General features: G+C 33.3%; 1 protein-coding gene across 1 annotated transcript; it reads right to left on the reverse strand.

Moving 5' to 3' along the window:
- Positions 1 to 10,799: 10,799 nt before the first annotated feature.
- LOC112010836 (G-type lectin S-receptor-like serine/threonine-protein kinase B120) lies at positions 10,800 to 14,202 on the reverse strand. The gene is made up of 7 exons (XM_024043210.2): positions 13,377 to 14,202; positions 12,638 to 12,748; positions 12,283 to 12,527; positions 11,984 to 12,194; positions 11,604 to 11,841; positions 11,355 to 11,502; positions 10,800 to 11,251 (listed from the first exon to the last, which is right to left on the reverse strand). Exons 1-7 carry the CDS (start codon positions 14,200 to 14,202, stop codon positions 10,940 to 10,942), a joined length of 2,091 nt encoding a protein of 696 aa, XP_023898978.2. The 3' UTR covers positions 10,800 to 10,939.
- Between the last annotated feature and the right edge of the window lie 6,023 nt (positions 14,203 to 20,225).

Raw genomic sequence — 20,225 nt, forward strand, 5'->3', positions numbered from 1 at the left:
TTCCAATGAAATTGAAAAAAAACAAAACCAAAAAATATATAGATATTTGTAATTCTATTTTTTTAAATGAGAGAATTTTATTTATAATATGAGTAATGCTAAGAATACAATTTTTACCACAACTTGTTCACGTGACAAGCGGTAGTAAGCGATAAAGTTGTGGTCCTAACATTTTCCTTATAATTCTGCACATGGTTGCACATGATATGGCCTTGGATCATGTAAAGAGCTAGACCTGCTTTGAGGTTCTTTTTAAGGCATGGACATGGAATATGCTTCAAATGCCAATGGGTTTTAAACTTTTAATATAAATGGGATTTTCTCTCCCTATGAAAATGAAATAAAGGATGAGGTCTTATTACCTCTTACGTTTAATTTACCTTCTTCTCAAATTAAAAAAAAGTTTAAAAAGGTCTTAGGTTAATGTAATAGACTATTTCGTAAATTCTGTCATTTCATTCGTAAAAGTATAATGTATTATATATACAAATGTAATTAACTAAATATATATTTATATATAATTACACCATTGTTTTAACTTTTGAAGAGCGGTGAAACATTGTTATTAAGCAACTGTATACACTGAAAGAGCAAGACACTAATATTTTCGTGTATGTTTTAATAAGTATTATTGTTTATTCAAAAAAATAATAATAAGGATGTTTATCCCACATTGGTTGTATGTGTCTAATGTCCGCTATTTGTAACTTCAGTCTACAACTACAAAGGTTAGACCCTTTTATTGTTGTACTCGTTATATAATGTATTATAAACCCGGTTTAAAATAGTAATATTACTATTTTCGTATGTGTTTTAATAAGTATTATTGTTTACTAAAAAAAAAAAACACTAATATTACTATTTTTGTGTGTGTTCTAATAAGTATTATTGTTTACTCAAAAAAATATCTCACATTGGTTGTGTGTGTCTAGTTTCCACTGTTTATAACCCAGTCTACAACTACAAAAGTTAGACCCTTTTGTAGTTATACTCTAGTTATATAATATATTATAAACCCGGTTTAAAATACTAATATTACTATTTTCGTGTGTGTTCTAATAAATATTACTGAAATCAACGTTTGGCCTAATGGCTTACATTCATTACAAAAGGCCTCTAATTATTACATCTTTGCTATTAAACCACTGTGTTTTATTTTATAATGAACCCATAGTAAGATATTTATAGTAAACAAAATCCTAAACTAGAGTTACAAGACTTGTAGTCCAAATAATATTAGCGCTCTGTTTGTTTTGTTGGAAAACTTTCTGTAAAAATAATTTTTCACATTTTTCAATTTTTGGTAGCATAAAAAAAAAAAATCAATCAACGGAAAACTATTTTTAATTAATAGAAAACCCTAATAAAATAAGACTATTTTCTATTGCTTGTTTTCCAATAAAAATATTTGGAAAACAAACTCTCTACCTCATAGGTCTCAACTCCTATATATATTATCTTTTGTTTGCCACGACGAGAAACAATATTGGTTTGGCGCTCTTTCACTCTTTTTCACGGTAAGCACTCACAAATTTGTTTTTCTTGCATACTAGGCGACATTTCTTTGCTTATACACTAGTAGGATTGGACGTCCTGACACCTTTGCCAATGAGTTCATTTGTACAAAACTTCCAGAGAATTGTTTAGAGCACCAGAGTTCTAGGTCATTGTAGACAAGGTTCATTCACATAAGAAGTTGGTGTAGAATAATTTTGAGTAGTGTTTATTAATTATTATACACAAACTATTTTACACACTCTCAAAAGCAACTAAAATCATGACTTAAAATTACTAATCTTTGCTTCTTCTTTTTTAAGAATGCCTTATAAGTACTATCATTTTTATTTTAGAATGTACATAGGGCACACGACTTCGTATTTTTTTTTTAATAACTTTTGTGCCCACATATCATTTTGTTTCATTTAAATACAAATTTTAGATATTTTTCTTGCAATAAATTAAGTAGGGACTCTAAATGTAAGCTCCTCATCTAGGTGATATTTATCTACAGTTTGAATCACTACATAAAATCCACAATCTACTAGATCATGGTTATCATAGCCATCGAGGTATTGGTGGTAACTTGTTCGGGTGTCCATTGTGGGCAAGCAAGTGAATGGCAACATTTCCGGTTCGGGAGGTGGTGGATCAATACCTCTGATGTGATAGCAGTTGTGGACAAACTTAATATTTTTGTCAATTTCAGGTAAAATCTCTTTTTGCTTTGTTTTAAGAGGGTCACATGTATGTACTATATAAATGGTCATTTTCAAATTTTGGGGTCGGTTTGGGCTAATTGTGTTTGTTTTTTATGGGGGAGATCATGTGTGATCTTTATTGCCAAATTTTAAAACTCTTATTTTATATTATATTAAAAATAAAAAATTTTGGTTATTTGTTATTAATATCATCTTTTATTCTTCACAATTATATAATTTTCCCCCCTTTCAATTTAATTCACTATGTGTGCTGGTTTGGTTTAACCATTTTTTTTTTCATCATAAAAAAGAATGTACATGTTTTTAAAAACTCAATTTTTTAATGTACAATTATACTTTTGTCTAATTTATTTTTGAAGTAAAATAAACCAAAATGAAAATAAGTTTTATCAAGCAAACACAAAAAGTTAACTTGTACGCAGTCTAACCTTGATGAAGTAAATACCAAGCCAATCAGCTTGAAATATATGCTTGATGCCAGTTTTATGACAGTATGTTTAGTAGACTATAATAGACACTGCAATATAATAGTTATTTCTATGATTTAGCTATTCAGTAGTTTGATTATGTTTTTATTATAGGTGTAGGGACTCAACTTGGATTGGACCCAGAGTATGAATGGGTTTTCAGCCCAACAAGCCTAAACAATAAATTTTTAGAGCATGGGTACAAGAACTAGTACTGTTCGACAGGAAAGGTTATATTCGCTGAGTAACAAGGGATATGTTAAGCTGATTGTATGAGAAAAATTCTCCTCGGCTAGGTTTCAGTGAGCCTCTCTGATGCATGGAATCTCCGTTCTTCCTTTCTCCCTCTTTTTTCTCCCCTCTTTAGTATCATCCATTTCCATGTTATATACTCCGTTCTATCCTCCATTTCCATCGTACACGTGTAGTTCTCATCTTAGGAACTCCTTTCTGTCCCATCCAGCACCTACCGGAACCTTTGCTCAGTGGCCATAAAGCTGCTTAGTTACTGTTCAAGTATCATCTCTACATTAATGCGGCCAGAGGGTTAGCTGGAAAGCATTTAATGTGGAGGTGATAGCCTTGGAAGATATTTGCTACCTTCCCCGACTCCTCCTTAGGTTTATACTCAATTTCCAGTTCAGATACAACTTTGCAGAGTCTCCTAAATAAAATGAAAGTTACATTCACCTCGGACTTTGATGTCCTCAGACGTGTGTCATGCCACTATACACAATATCCATCCCTTTCTCCTATATTATCCCCTCAATAATTCTTTTACATTATCCTCGAATAACTAAGTGTCCTCGGATTGGGCCGTTGGGCCATGAGCCCACTTCTGAGGATTCCTATACCCTTTTAAATAACAGGCCCCACAATAGGGAATAGTCATCCTTATGAAAAGTTATTCTTTAAAATAAGGAATAACTATTCATCTCTAAAAGAAATGTAATAGCTATTCTTTAGTAGATCTATTAATTTCTACAATTAATATATTTCTAAATAAATAAAATTTTCTACAATTAATATATTTCTAAATAAACAAAAATTTCTATATGCACATAACAATTATGAAAATAAAAAATCATAAAAAATAGCTAATCTCTCTTTTAAATTTTTAAAAATATTATTTTTTAGGAAATATAATTAAACAAGTAAGATATTTCCTAAAATGTATCTTAAGTTTGATTTAAAATTCTTTCATTCCATTAGTTTCAGGATTCTATTATTGTGTTGTTACCAAACAAATTAATAGTAATAAGCATTATATTACAACATTTTGTATTCCTTGTAATATCTATTTCTATTCCGATGTAATTACCGTTACAGTCTACCATTACAATCTATTTGTGGTTGTTCTTTACTAGTATTAAATTGAAGATATTTTTGTAAAAAAATAAGAGAAATGATATGTCTACAACATTTTTACAACAAATCCTACATGGTAGGTTGTTTGATTGTTATTGTTGGGGCAAAAAAGTAATTTTAGTGTTAGTTTCAAATTTTAACCAATAACAACTAACCACCTGTGATTTGTTGTAAAAATGTTGTAGACGTAGAATCTCTCAAAAAATAAAGGGAAAAATTATTGGATACTCTAAGGGTATTGGCTTAATAAATATTTTTAGAAATTTTAATAGAAAAAAAAAAGTAATTTATTTTTTAAAAGTAATGTTAAAGATATAAAATTTTTTACAAACAAATTTACAAACTACTAATGTAGTGAGTGGTTATTGGTAAATGAAAAAATGATGTTAATGGTGGGCTTAGATGAAAACTAATAAGAAGTTAATCATATCAACAGTTTGTAAAAATGTTGTAAAATAGTTTGTGACTGTAGCATTACTCTTTTTTTAACAACTTTTATATTTCCTATTAAAGTGGTACCAAAACTTTGTTAAAATCGCTCATTAGCAAATGAATAATGTTAAAGATACAAATTATTTTACCAAAAAAAAAAAATACAAAATGCTAATATGGTGAGTGATTATTAGTAAATAAAAAAGTTATATTAATGGTGGGATTAAATGAAAACCAATAAAAAATTAGACACATCAACATTTTGTAAAAATATTGTAAAACAATTTGTGGCTGTAGGCTGTAGCATTACTCTTAAGAAATAACCTAAATGCATTCATTAACACAACCCAAAAATAAAATAAAATAATTTTAATACTACTTAATGAAAAATATAAAAAGTTATTAAAATAATTTAATTACCTTTTGTGCACGCCAAAAGTGAGGCTAATGGGCCAACCCTCACTTGGGCTCACAATCTATTTGTAGCGTGGGCTTTGGATTTCCTACCTTGAGTAATTCCTTATACAAAGACCCAATATAGTTGTCTCTCCCTACTATTACTACTCAAGCTTAATTCCCACTTCTTTCACTCAGTCTCTTTTAGAACTTTTTTCATCCCCCCTTTCTTCCTTAGCTTCTCATATTTATAGCCCACAAATTAATGGGGAGTTATAATTACTTTCATGGTTAGTGGGAAATGAGGTCCAATGTCGTTAACCTTAAGTGAGTGTTTAGTTGGGAGTGGATTGTGGTAAGAGTGGCAGTGGAACTAGTTCCCACCTAAATAGAATTACTCGGCAGTGATATTCCCCAAGGCACGGCCGGGCAGCCGAGAAGAGCTAAACCCGAGCAGTTGTCTTAATGCTCAGTAAATGGTTCACCAGGCATGGTCCGAGTGATGAAGCATGGTGCGTACTAATTAAGACCATTGGCTCAATGGATTTTAAGGTGGCATGAGACCTGGGCCTAGGGCCAGTATAGGCCATACTGTCAAGTTGGAGCTCAAGGCTCAAATGGGCCTGGATATCCAAGTGTCGTACACCTTTTTTCCCCCAAAAATATTTATAAAAATATTCCCTAAATCAATGCTCTAAAGAATTAGTTAAATTTTCCCAATAAATAAAAAGAAAAAGGAATGTAGATCTCACACCTACAATGCAGGTTTCCCACCAACAATTCTTAACCGTTAAACCTAACATTTGGGAATTATTAATGAAAGAACATTTGGAATAAGCAAGGGTGCAATCAAATAATTGAAATTCTCTATCTTATTTTTTGTATTTTACTTTATATTGTAAAAAAAAAATACACAAATTGTTCACCAGACAATATACCAATAAAATGCAAGAGCTGTCACGTACAAGTTGTGCGGTGGCAAGGTACCATGTAATTTTCAGTGCAGGCATGAAACTAACGCACGGAAAGTAATGAACCTGAAAGTTAACAAATCGTGCAAGCCCAAAAGCCTGTAGCTTTTTAAATATTGGACCCGTATCACACTTTTTTCTTCATTAAAAAATAAAAAAGAAGTTGAAATGTTATTGCACAGGAACTAATTCACACAATTTTGCACACACACCCCCAAAATACTAGAGATTTATTTAAGATTTGGAATCGTGAAGGTTCTATTGTTCTGACTTTTGAGGAGTGTGTCCAAACCTATGTCGATTAGAGTGTATTTAATAACACCTCTAAAAATATGTTGGGAATATTCATGAATTTTCAAATTTATGAAAGGTGAAAAACTAATAAAAAAATAATACACACATAAAGACAATCACATGGCATAAAAAATTTATGTGATTTGGCAATTTGTTTACGTCTACGGAGTTGTAGTGATTTCACTATTTTCAAAAAATAATACAAGATATGATAGTATAATTTTTGTTTCAAAATAACACACCTAACCCTAACATGAAACAACAGTATTTATATCCTACATAGGCAATAGCGAATTTAAAATTGACTAAAAAAGGACAAAAAATTTATCAGCCTAAGCTTGCGCTCCATGAACTAATAATCCTCATAAAATATCCCATTAAAATCGAAACACTTTTATATTTGATCGGGAAATAAAGGAAAAGTCTAGAATCATAAAATTTTTCACAATTTCTTATCATAACTGTTACGTGATAGAGTATGATTAGTAAATAAAAAATAATGAATTTATGTGTAAGTGATGGTTAACTATTCATAGTCTACTACGTCAAAATTGTGTCAAAATAATTGATCATAATGCAAACTAAACTCCACGTATCCAAAAAAGAAAAAGAAAAAAAGAAGGCCTTCATTCCCTGTTTCCCTTCACACTACGTACCTCGTTTTCTCTCTCTTTCATATTGAAAAAAAAGAGGAAGCCACAATCACCAAAAAAGTAGGTGGTCTGGTGTGGTGGAAGATAACGTACATAAAGTGATTTTGCTTTGCACCAGAAAAAGCCTGATCGTGTTGCGCATATCTTTCAGCTGTTTCTTCATCAAAAAGCATTTGTTTTTCTTATCTATTACCCTCTACCAACCCTGTAGATGGATTTTCAATTTTAGTTTAGTGCTTCATTCCTTTGTTAATTTGGTGGTTCTAGTATTATTATTTACCAATATACTGACCTGCTCACCTATTCTCTCATTCAATTTCAAAGATCAAATATGTTAATCATAGTCAATCAGGATTTGATAATGATTACACCAAAAGATGTTCGATCTGGCTTTAGAAAAGACTAAGGCTAAAGAATATTATTCCTTGATGACGAAAAACTTGTTGAAATCTGTGGACAATTTGATGGAACATAAGAAAAAAATATTCAAACAAGAATATGTAGTTGTTGGACTAAATACACACACACACACATATATATATATATATAAGACAAAATAGAAACTAATAGAAAATATTGTGTTTGAATTGGTTAATATATGGTTATCAAACTTCCTTGAAAATATGCAATCACACAACTGAAATTTGTGGAGTTTCAACCAAGCAAAGTTTGGTCATCAAAATAATCTATTGCTAATGCTATATTATTATTTTTTTTTTAAATTGGTGGGCTTCTAATTCACACGGATGACGCCTCACCATTTTCTTCTTCTTCTTCTTCTTATTATTATTTTCTTTTCTTCTTTTTAGTAAAGTGAAATTTCATTAATCATCCAAAAGAAATAGCAGCAAAATCCCTCTTCCCCTATTCTCAGACAAAATGGGGAAGGGAAGAAAAATTACAACTTAAAACAAAGCGTAGCTAAACTATGAGCAACAAAGTGAGATTCTCTTCTAATCCAATTTAGCATGTAGCCTAAGAAGCACTTCTTCAGCACTAGGATGTTCAACAAGATGCTGGTGATAGACCAAATCATAGCATTGCAATACATAGCTTTGAGTCCCCTTCTATCATAACATTCTGATGCTCTTCTTCCAAGGCTAGTTGAAGAGCCCATAGTATAGCACTTGCCTATAGTAGGATCACATAGAGGAATGCCTTCGGCCCAAGCTTTAAAAATATTGCTATCACTATTTTTTTAGCAACAACTGCATTGGTGGTGCTTGCGGGATTAACACCAGCATAAATTTTGGTTCCAAGGCTTGATTGTTACTATTATTGTAACTATAATGTAATTTTGGACTTTCTACTATGAAAAATAGAGGCATATATATATAGTACTTATACCCCAATGAATATTTCAGGTAAGTTACGGTTTTGGATACATACGTAATTATATGTATGATAAACGAAAATTTCCCACTTTAATTGTTCTTTCTATCCATCTTAATGTATCTAAAGCCTTAAACTTATCCAAAATATTCATTGAGGTATAATTAATATATATATATATATATATGTGTGTGTGTGTGTGTGTGTTTCCATTTTTCACAGCAGAAAGTCTAAAAGCATACATATAAATCAGCCAACTATATACATATAATATATAGTTACACCGACAATATCAGCCAAGCCTTAATTTCAAAATTTTGAGATCGGTTATAAATCTCTAATAAACTAATCAGATTTGGCGACATGTAAATGCCTATCATATTTGGAACACTTGAAAATATCCATTCATCTCAATACACACTTCGGGATTTACCTTTCATGCTCAAGTTTGAGTTTTTTTTTTTTTCTTTTTTTTTTTCATTGGGCTGGTTTGGGTTTTAATATTTTTATAAAAATGGATGGGCTAGAACTTAAGTTGGGCTGGGATTTTTTTTAAGTGTGGGCTGATATTTTGTTCAAATAATTTGGACCTTATGTTCTGGACTTTGTTTTAGTTTTCTTTAATATTTAATTAGCTGAGTTGGGCTTGTTAGAGAGTTTAATTGGCCCTAGTTTAACACATTTTGTAAAGGGATAGCATCGAATTGGGCTTAATCATTGGCAAGGAACTGTCAGGCAGGTCTCAAGCATAGAATTGGGCTTAGTCCTTCGTGTAAGGCAGTATTTAAAACGGGTTACAATTCTCTTCCTCCATTGCTGGAGCTTGTAAACGTGTGACAATATGCCATTGTGTGCGTGTGTGATAGTGTTAATATGTTATTTAGCCTCTGTACACACGCTCACAGGCTAGTGTTAGTTGAGTTTGGATGAGAGAAGAAGTTAAAACTTGCATGCTTATGCACAACTCCTTAGTAATTCTTTATTTTGTAAAATAAATAATTGCTTTATTATGCTTAAGTTTATTGATATGTGTAACACTTACATTCTTTAATTAGCTTATTTTTGGGGATTAGTGCTATAATTTTTCACTAATTTCAGTGTGAGGTTTACATTTTTTGATAGATCAATAATTGCACATTTAGAACCACTAATACGACCAAAAGTATCATAAGGTTTTTCTAAAAGAATGAACAAATTCACACCTGAATATATGATTTCAATGCTATTTTGGTGTCATGTCCCCTACCTGCTGTGTAAAGGGTCTATGTATATGAATTTGTGCATGTACTATATGAGTTGTATGAAATAATATGCTTTGTGGGTGTGTGTTGATGACTTTATGGCAACAATTTTGCAAAAACAATGCTATGCATACACAGAGTATGATGCAGTAGACCGTAGATACAAAGGAAGCGATTTTTAGTAGAATATCAAAGAATTTTGAGGTCACCTTTGTGTTCCTTTGACTTTGTTTTGGTTCTGTTCCTCTTCGTGTCCCTGGTTCAGTTGTTCTTTGTTTGTTGTTGGGCCTTGCTTGAAGCTATATATTTTACTTCTTTCTCTTTTTTGGTTCTGGAATTTCTCGAGTGTTGGCAATTGTGTCTCTGTGGTATCCTTATGATTTATACTTCTGGGATTGTTGTTTTGTGGTGGTTTATTTGTTATGGTGTAACTTTGTAAGGCTCTCTGTTCAGTCTGTTGATGATGTTTTTGTTTTTGTTTTTTTTTTTGTTTTGTTTTTTGTTTTTTTTTTTTTTTCTAGTTAAATTGGATGAGCTTTAGTTTTGTGGCAGAGAGAGAGAGAGAGAGAGAGAGCAGAAAAGATACAAACAGCCATGAAGCCATAGTCATAAACAACCAGCATGGAGCCATAACAGCAAACTGTGGCAGACTACACAAACAAAATCCAAAAACAAAAAGCACCCACAACAAACTCAAGAAACCAACAAAAGGAATGCAACACAAATTCTGGGAGTTTATCCCCACTTGGTTCTCCTTCAAAGTAAGATTTAGATGTCCATTTGTCTAGTTCATGTGCCATTTTGTTAATGTCTCTATCCACCCACTTGAGTTTTGAAGAAATTCAAAAAATAAAAGCAAAATTTACAAAATAATGCATGTTTATCTATAAACACTAAAATAAACTTCAAATGGGTCATGTTTGTATTTTCATCATATATATATCACTCGATTCAAGCTCGTTTTTTTTTTTTTTTTCTATGAACAGTCAATTGTAGGCCATTTCATGATCTTCAATATAGGACGGTAGGACCAAATTAATTTGATCAAGTGGTTGGATTCTAGTTAAAAGTCAATCATATTTGGTCAACCCATTCAAAATTGATTGAAATTGACCCCAAAAAAAGGGTTTAGCCTAATCCATGAAATCCTTCGAACTGAAACTCAAATTTCCACAAGGAAAAGGGGGGGGGGGGTGGGAATACAATACCAATAATTATATTCAACTATGTGGAGTTGTATGAAATGTTTTGTTTCAATGGACCAATTTACATGATAGGTAATTCAAAACTCTATAGTACTAGGTTGGTATAGATTACATAAACAAATTCCACAGCACTTTGTTGTTGAAGTTTGCACATCGTTACCTTTTTTAGGCCTAAGCTTTTCACAAGCCAATCGAATCACTGTTAAAACTACTCATGAATGTATTAGAATTGAACTGCAAATCTGGAATATACTTAAAATTTTTTAGAATTTTTGGACAACAAAAATATAAAATACTGCTTGTATGTAACATGCACAGAGAATAACATACACACATTAAGAACTATATAGGAAAAATGACGCTATCTTCCACAAATCATTGTAACTGTCAAATTATTTGAGGATACGATGTCTTGGCTTTCCATGTAAGATTCTGTATCTATAGAGCTTTCTCTCATTGAAGTAAAAGTAGGTTGTCTAGGCAATGGAAGAGTTGCACCTTCACTCTCTAGCATTAACACAACAGAAGACATAGTTGGTCTCTGAGATGCAGAATCTTGGACACACAGCATTCCCAAATGTATGCATCTCAATACTTCGTCACGAGAACATGAATCCCGAATAGAAGGATCAATGAGCTCCATTGCTTTTTCTTCATTCCAAAGATGCCATGCCTAATACCATTCCAAGACATTGTGTCAATACGTTTAATCTCCGATTAAAATTTTAGTTTCTAATCTCAAGTGAACTAAAACAGAGGACAATAGATGTACTTACACGTCCTATAAGGCTTGAATATTCGGATAAACGAAAGCTAGTGTTCTTCCTGCCACTCACAATCTCTAGTAGTAATACCCCAAAACTATAGACGTCTGACTTTACTGAGAATAAGCCTTCCATTGCATATTCTGGAGACATGTAGCCACTGCATTTGAACAAAGGTTGTGAAATCCAGATTAATTAAGGTGTTGTCAAGGGAAAGAAATGTGTTGATTTATTTTACATGCATAGAAATGTCATACTTACAAGGTGCCAACAACTCGATTTGTATTTGCTTCATGTTGGTTTCCCCCAAATATCCTAGCCATTCCGAAGTCTGAAATCTTTGGGTTCATCTCTTCATCCAACAAAATGTTACTAGCCTTTAGATCTCGATGAATTATTCTCAACCTTGAATCTCGATGGAGATAAAGGAGTCCTCGTGCAATCCCTTCAATAATTGTGAAACGTTTTCTCCAATCTAGTAGTGCTTGCTTGCTTGGGTCTGCTAATTATGTTTAATAAAAAATGAGAAAAAATTATTGAAACAAACTCCTTTTCACAAGCTTTATAAATTCATTAGTGCATATTTCTACATGGTTTTATAGTAGCAAGTTTACAATCTATAGATTCAGAAAAGGATGTACCGAAAAGAAAGCAATCCAAGCTTTTGTTTGGCATGTACTCATAGAGAAGCATCTTTTCTTCTCCTTGAATGGAGCAGCCTAATAGTCTTACAAGATTTCTATGTTGTAATTTGGCAATCAGAATAATCTCATTCTTAAACTCCTCCAGACCTTGGCCAGATCTTACTGAAAGCCTTTTTACTGCTATTTCTTGTCCCCCTGGAAGCTTACCCTGGTAATGGAAAAAAGTAGCAACTTTAGTACATTTGACCTCACTTCTCAAAATTCTTGCAGAGATACTTAACATAAATATTCATCACCTTGTACACAGGACCGAATCCCCCCTCCCCAAGCTTATTTTCTTCGGAAAAGTTGTTTGTAGCAACTGCTACACAATTGAAATTAAACAATGGTAATTCCAGTCCATTTGCTTGATCTCCATCAATGCTGAGGTCAGCTGGTCCAGAGAGATCAGTAGAAAATTCCATACTTTTGCTTGATTCATAAATTCGCAATGGCATATCATTGTCATTGCCACCGGAAATTGAGGACACTGTGGCCAAAACTAAAGATAAAATGAAAAGGTGAGAAGTTAGTATTACAAACAATTAAGTTCTTAAGCTGTCCAAAAAGGATTTTACATTCATTCATCTAATGGAACAATTGAAGTACTACCTTTCCGTTTTGTCTTGAACCTCCATAATAGGAATGTGAATACAACTAGGAGGACTACTCCAGCTACAACAATTATTATTATCACAAGGATGGATAATTTTCTCTTGCCACCTACATACACAGAGAAAAATGTCATTATGTGTAAATTGTTCTGAGAATTCTTATTGTCTCTGTTTTCCTACAGCTTCTAGACAACCAAATGGAATTCATGACAAACCAGTTTGGGTTCGGTCACTTGGCTAATTGGAATATTACAGTAGAGTTCTAAATCACACACTAGCTCTGTGATTATCCAAGCTAGCTTTTTGAATATTATGCTCTTTGTTTTGAACAGATTGAATGGAGAACAAAGAAAATTCAAGTGATAGTGTGATCAGTCTATCCCTTAATATCAAGGAAGAACAGATAAATAAACAAGAAGTTGGTTACTACCATAACACATTTTAAATAATGGGAATCACCATGGAAGAATGTTTACTGCAGATCTAGGCAGAGGATCAATTCAGCATATTATTGTTCAACAACAAACATTCACACTAAAGTTCCAGTTGCATTTTAGGAAATAAATGAAAATAGATGACATAATAATATTTGGAAATAAATAAGAGACTTGCTGATCCACATTATTTAATTGACATCTTAGAAATTTTCCATGGATAACAGTACTGCACTATGATCTATGAATAACAAAACTTCTTAACTCAAGAACAATAACAATAACAAAGGGAGTATACCTTACCTAATTCAGAATCTGCGAGACGGATTTTCAGCGTATTTCCAGCTCTTGGGAATTGATGCACATCCAACAAGTCCCCCTTCCATATCAAGCACCCAATCCCACTAGCAACTGCGTATGCAGTACAGGAACAATTGTTTAGACACTTGTCCTCACAGCTCTCAATGGAATCCGGCGTCCCCCCTTCAAGATTTGCAAAATCTGGCAACTTCGAGCACTTGACATCCAAAAAGCCGTCCTCTCCAGCAGTTTCCTGTGTCACACTACTAAGGTTCCTTTGACACTGCAATTCAGTTCTTCTCCTACACCCACCTGACCAATTCCCCTTGTACCATTGATCAGGGTCCATTGGAACAAACCCTTGCATACAACTGCACACAGGTGAACTTAACTCATTGCAAAGCCCAAAATTACCACAAAAATTATAGAGTTCACATGCTTTATCTGCTGGCTGAGACTGAATGGTATCCCACTTACTTCCACCTTCTTCCCACCTTAATTGCTCTTCATATCCATTCCAACGAATCCGAAACCTTAACTTATCTGAAGTGTTCATTGGGGTATAAGTAAAATACCTGCTTTGATTTTCCAAATCAGAAAGTTTAAAACCATACATATAGTTGCTTGTTATGTTTGGAACACCAGAAAACATTCTTGCATCCCAATATCCACTTCTCCACCGCCTATGCTCTCCTTCCCATATCACGATTTGCGGTGAGGCCTGAGGATCAACCCCCATGGAGTAGTTTCCTGGTGAAGGATCGCTGGCTGATTTCCATGAAGTGAAAGCGCGATTCTCACCCATTTCAGCATTCACTTGCACTCTCATGCCNATTTCATTTTTTTTTTTTTATCCCAAATCCAAATTTTACATTTTTTTTTTGGATTGCTACATTTTTCAATCACAAAATTACCTAGGGGTGTGATGCGATTTATATACAAAATTATTTAACCGAAAAATGCACAAATCACCACATCCTTAGATATTTTTGTCATTAAAATTCTAGCAACCTCAAATTATAAAAAAATGAAAATTATTACCTTGTAGGGAAAAAATGGGAAATTAGACTTAACCCACACGGGATTAAGCAGGTTTTGATAATCCTTCCTCTTCTTAAACAATTTTTTTTTTCTTTTTTTATGAAAAGACTAAAATTTTATTTATTAAGAAGGCAATTTAGAAACATCATGGATGAGAGCTTGTTCCAAGAAACAAGGACACTCCTCTATCCAAGTAGAGAAATTAGCCAAGTCAAAAGCTTGTTTAGCTAACAAATGGGCAGGCTTATTGCCTTGTCACCTCACATGAGATAACACTACATTCCTAAATTCATGGCATTCTGCTAGAATCCCATAAATCAATGGGGAAACAGAGGAAGGGGCACGTGAACATTCCTTGAGGGCTTGAATAATAACCAAAGAATCTCCTTCCAGTACAAAGTCTCTGATTCCCGTTTCCTTAGCAAAAATGATTCCAACTTTGAATGCCTTCACTTTAGCCTCAATAGTTCCTAATAGAGCATGAATCTTCTTACTTAAACCTGCAATAAAATTCCCCAGATGATCACGGACTATAACCCTAACACCAGCATTCTTTTGAGTCGAAAATATTGCAGCATCCACATTGATTTTCTATGATGGAGAGGTAGGTGGAGTCCAATTAATTTCCAGTTGAGAATATCGTTTCGGTGGGATGGAATTTGCAACCTAATACTCTTCCAGATAGCACTTACAACAATTAACTAACTGCAAACCAGATTTCCTTTCCCTTCCATGAAGAACATCATTCCTATTTATCCATAAAGCCCAAGCAATTGTAACAGCAAGACCAATTTCCTCCATACCCCATTGAGATTCCATCAAAATATTCCATAGAAATCAAAGAAACTCTGCACAAAAGTTTATGTCATCGGGTTACAAAGAGATGAACAATCCCAGGTTTCTCCAGCTTTTGGACACACCCAAAACATATGCAAAAATGACTCAGGTTACTCACCACATTCATCACATACACTATCAATTAGAACCTTTCTTCGAACCAAATTTTCCTTAGTTGGCAAAATGTCTCGGGCAACCTTCCAAGCAAAATGTTTGATTTTGTAAGGGAGTTAAATTAACCACAATTTCTTCTAGAAACGATGCAAATTATTTTCATTAGAACAAGAGCACGTCTCCTTGTCAATTTCTAATTCTAAAGCCACCTTTTATGCATTTCTTACTGAGAAAAAACCATTGGAAGTTTCTGCCCATACCTGTTTGCCATCTGATAGTCTAACACTCAATGGAATTCCTACAATTTCCTCAACTTCAAACGGTAGAAATGTTCTCTGTATTAGATTCTGATTCCAGCACTTGTTTTCAACATCTATAAAATCACAAACTCTAGTGTCTAATGGAGATATATCTCTTGGTGAAATTACTTTATGTGAGGCAGAGCCAAGCACCCATTTATCTATCCAAACTTGGATTTTCCTATCATTTCCCACATGCCAACAAATCCCTCTTTGTACAATTCTTTGAGTAGTCATTAAACTCCTCCAAACATATGATGGTTTCTTCCCCAAAGTCACAGTTTGGAAAATATTTGGCCTTAAAAACCTAATAAACAAGGGAATTCTACCCTACTTGAAGTCGCCAACCTTGTTTTGTTAAGAGCGCCAAATTAAATTACTTCAATTGCTTGAACCCCATTCCCCCACATGACTTAGTTTTGTTAAGAGCGCCAAATTAAATTACTTCAATTGCTTGAACCCCATTCCCCCACATGACTTAGGAACATACATTTTATCACAACTCAACCAAGCCATTTTTCTTTCATCCTTTCTGTTTCCCCACCAAAAATTTCTTACCATAGTAGTCAATTCATCACATAGGGAGTCAGGAATTTTAAAACAATTCATAGTGTAAGTTGGAATAACCTAAGCAACTGCTTTAATCACAACCTCCTTTCCAGCCTTAGAAAGCAACTTTTCTTTCTAACCGGTGAATTTCTTAGCCAACTTTTCTTTAATACCATTAAAGGTATTCTTTTTATTTCTACCAACCAAAGAAGGAAGACCCAAATATTTCTCATGTTGAGGAATAATATGGGCACCAAATTTGTTCTTGATTTCCTCTTTAATGTCATCTTTAGTATTTTGACTAAAGAAGAGTGAAGTTTTAGCCCTATTCAACTATTGACCCGAAGCCTCTTCATACAAATTAAAACACGTTGTGTAAATCACATTCTTCCAAACTGACTTTACAATATATAAGATTGTCATTTGCAAAAAATAAATGAGAAATACTAGGACCACCACAACAAGCAGCAACACCATGCATATTGCCAAATTGCACTAATTTTTTAATTAAGGCAGATAAACCCTCAACACAAATCAGAAATAAATATGGGGACAAAGGATCTCCTTGACGTAAGCCCCTTGAAGGAACAATACAACCACAGGAGTTTCCATTAATAAGAATAGAATAAGTAACAGAAGAGATACATTGCATCATAAGATTATGCCACCTAGAGCTAAAACCCAACTTCTCCATAATTTTATCTAGGAAAACTCGTTCCACCCTGTCATAAGTCTTGCTCATGTCTAGCTTCAATGCCATGTCCCTAATTTTACCACTCTTTTTTTGGTTGATGTGGTGCATCGTTTCAAAAGCTACCAAGACATTATTAGTTATTAATTTACCATGAACAAAAGCACTTTGACTATCTCTAATAATTGTTGGCAAAATCCTTTTCAATTTATTAGCCAGAGTTCTGGAAGCAAGTTTATAGACAACATTACAAAGGCTAATAGGTCTATAGTCAGTAACACGCTATGGGTTTTTTATTTTCGAGACCAAAACAATTTGGGCATCATTAAATTTAGGTGGACACATACCAAAATTCAGAAAATCCAACATTGTTTTAGTAACCACCCTCCCAATAGTAGGCCAAAAATGCTGGAAAAATAAAGGAGACATCTCGTCTGGGCTTGGTGCTTTTAAATTATACATTTGTTTAAGGGCTTTACATATCTCAGATTCCTGGAAATCCCCTGTAAGCATCTGGTTCATGGTTGTTGAAACTTTAGGCTAAACAGTGGATAGAATTTCAGTAAAATTCACGGGATTAGAAGAATGGAACGATTCAAAATAGTATTTGTGCACCACCTTCTCTATTTCTTTCTGATGCTCTACCCATCTATCATACGGGTCCATAATTCCCTTAATATAATTTTTTTTGGAATCGTGTGGATGCTTTAGAATGGAAAAAGCCTGTGTTTTTATCACCTGATTGAATCCAACTTAATCTAGATCTTTGGTGCCACATTGCTTCTTCCTTATCTCTCCAGCAATTCAATTCCATCCTAGTCTCCCTTATAAAAGCAATTACTTTAGGCGTGACACTTTAAAGTTCCAACCATTCTAATTGCTACCAAGCCGAATTAACAATCTCTTCACAACTGGAATCATTCAGCCATGTGGCTTCAAAACGAAAGGTCTTGCCATAATTTTTAACGTTTTTTCTCTCCTCAAGCTCGAAGACTAGAGGGCAGTAGTTTGAAATAGATGACGTATGTTGAAAGATTTTTGCTAAGGGAAATCTATCTAACCAATCCACTATTGTAAATCCTTTGTCAAGCCTTTCCTAGATTTGAAACCCATCCCTCTGTTGATAAAGCCAAGTAAATCTAGGTTTAACAAAACCCAAATCTCTAAGTCCACACCAATTAACAGTATCAACAAAGTTTTGCATCTGCTGTGTTGACCATGATTGGTTTATCGTGATTTACCTTTGTAAAGTTGTTATGGAACTTTGGAGATACCACCAATTTTTATTTATATATTAACAAAAGTTTCATATTTAAGCAATTAAGATATTGTTGAAAGCATGAACTTAACTGTTACTAGAATTTTATGTCTAATTATGGTTCTTGAGATTAATTTGAATAGGAAAATGAGTTGATATGAATAATTGAGTGTTACCTTGTTAGTGCAAGGTTGGCGAAAGTTTAGTTTCAAACACATGAAGTTAAACTTGATGCTAGCGACCCTTATAATTTTTTTAGTATTTTGATTCCAAAGTTATCAGATGGTATATCTTAATGCCTCTTTAAAAGGGATGTGCAAAGTGCAGAGTGCAAACTGCAAATTATATATTATGATGTTAGGTTCTAAAGACTTAGGATTTGATGCCTTTAGAACTCTAATGTGTAATGTTGGCAAACCATGATCAAAACAATATGTTTAGTCTTGTTTAGGCTAGTTTAAAGTTGTGTAATTCATGTAAAGTTGGAATCGAGAGGCTACAGATACATTAATGCATTTCAGCCTGGCTCGATCGATCGAAAGTTGGCCAGAATGTTTTTCCGCAGAACTTCCAACTCAGCCCTATCTCATTAAACGTTTTGGGTTTTATGTTTTTGTCATAGGCATATAAGGCAAAGCCCTAGCCACGTTTTTAAGAGTTACTCTGTTTGTATTGTTGCTCATACTTTGCGGTTTGTGTGAATCTCTTATGAGATCCTTGAGGAGCTTTCTTGCACATAAATTTAGGGTTTTCAAGTTAGAGATATTATCAACACTTTGATGATCAACTCAGTTGCTGCCATTGGAGTTTAAAGAAACACAAGCAGAAGTGCTTGTACTTAATTGGAGAATCAAAGAAAGAAGGAGTCCGTGAATTCGGAGCTTGCACGTGGTCGTGTCAGTAAGTTTTACTGGTGAGTAGTATTAGGAAGTCGAGCGTGGGTGCTTGTAAGTTCTTTTGTATGAATTTCGATTCTTTCACATAGTAGATTCAAGTTTACCTTGAGAATAGTTAGGTTAAATCCTCTCCAGGTTTTTTACCTGTTTGGTCATATCTTTGTGTTCTTTATATTTCTACTGCTTTATATCTTAATATGATTATTTAATTGTGCTAACCAAGATTTGCATAATTTGACTAAATTAATCACTTGGCTAATAAATTAGGTTAATCCAATTGTTGTGTTTTAAGGGGTCTAAAAACCTTTCAAGTGGTATCAAAGCAAGTAGCTCTTTGTCTGTGGATCTTTTAATCTCTGAGCTGATCCTTGACCCTTGTTGTCATAGATAATTTGAAGTGTCTTTCTGATCATGTTTGTGCTCATGCATCTGTTGATTTTATTGATGTCTGTGAAACTTTTCGTAAGGAATTATTTGAATCTTTGAAAATTTCTAAGAAAATTAAAGAAGAGTTAAAATTGGCTAATCTTAAAAAAGATGAATTGACTGTGAGATTAGATGAATCTAATAAAAAGAATGAATTTTTGAGAAATCAAATTTCCTCTTAAGATGAGAAAATGAAAAGCTTGGAATAAGAGTTAGTTGAATTTAAAGCTAAAATTGAAAATTTGACTAACACTAAGCCCGCTGGTGATAACAAAAGTGTTTCTGTTTCTCTTAAGCCTAAAACTGAGAAAGTTTATATCCCTTCTTTCAAGAGGAATAATAAAGAAAATGCTTATTTTGTTAGGTTAGATAAAGGTAAAGGTTCTGATGTAGACACTGAAGTTTCTAAACTTAAGTCTAAACCTACTGTTAGAGAGCACAATAAATTTGTGTTTGTGCCTACTTGTCACCTTTGTGGTGTTGTTGGTCATATTAGATTAAATTGTTGTTTGTTGTGTAAAAACTGAAATCTGAGACTAGATTTGTTGTTAGAAATACTGATGTTCCTAAATTTGTTCTTGTCTGCCACTTTTGTGATGTCTGTGGTCACATTCGTCCTAATTGTCATAAATTGAAATTTAAACATTTTGTATGTCAATCTAAGATATGTGATGATATTTCTCTTGCCATAAGTCCATATAAATTGTTTCATATTATTTTGAAAAATTTAACCTTGTTGGC

This window comes from Quercus suber, unplaced genomic scaffold (genome assembly GCF_002906115.3).
Source record: "Quercus suber isolate HL8 unplaced genomic scaffold, Cork oak 2.0 scaffold_356, whole genome shotgun sequence".
Taxonomy (NCBI): domain Eukaryota; kingdom Viridiplantae; phylum Streptophyta; class Magnoliopsida; order Fagales; family Fagaceae; genus Quercus; species Quercus suber.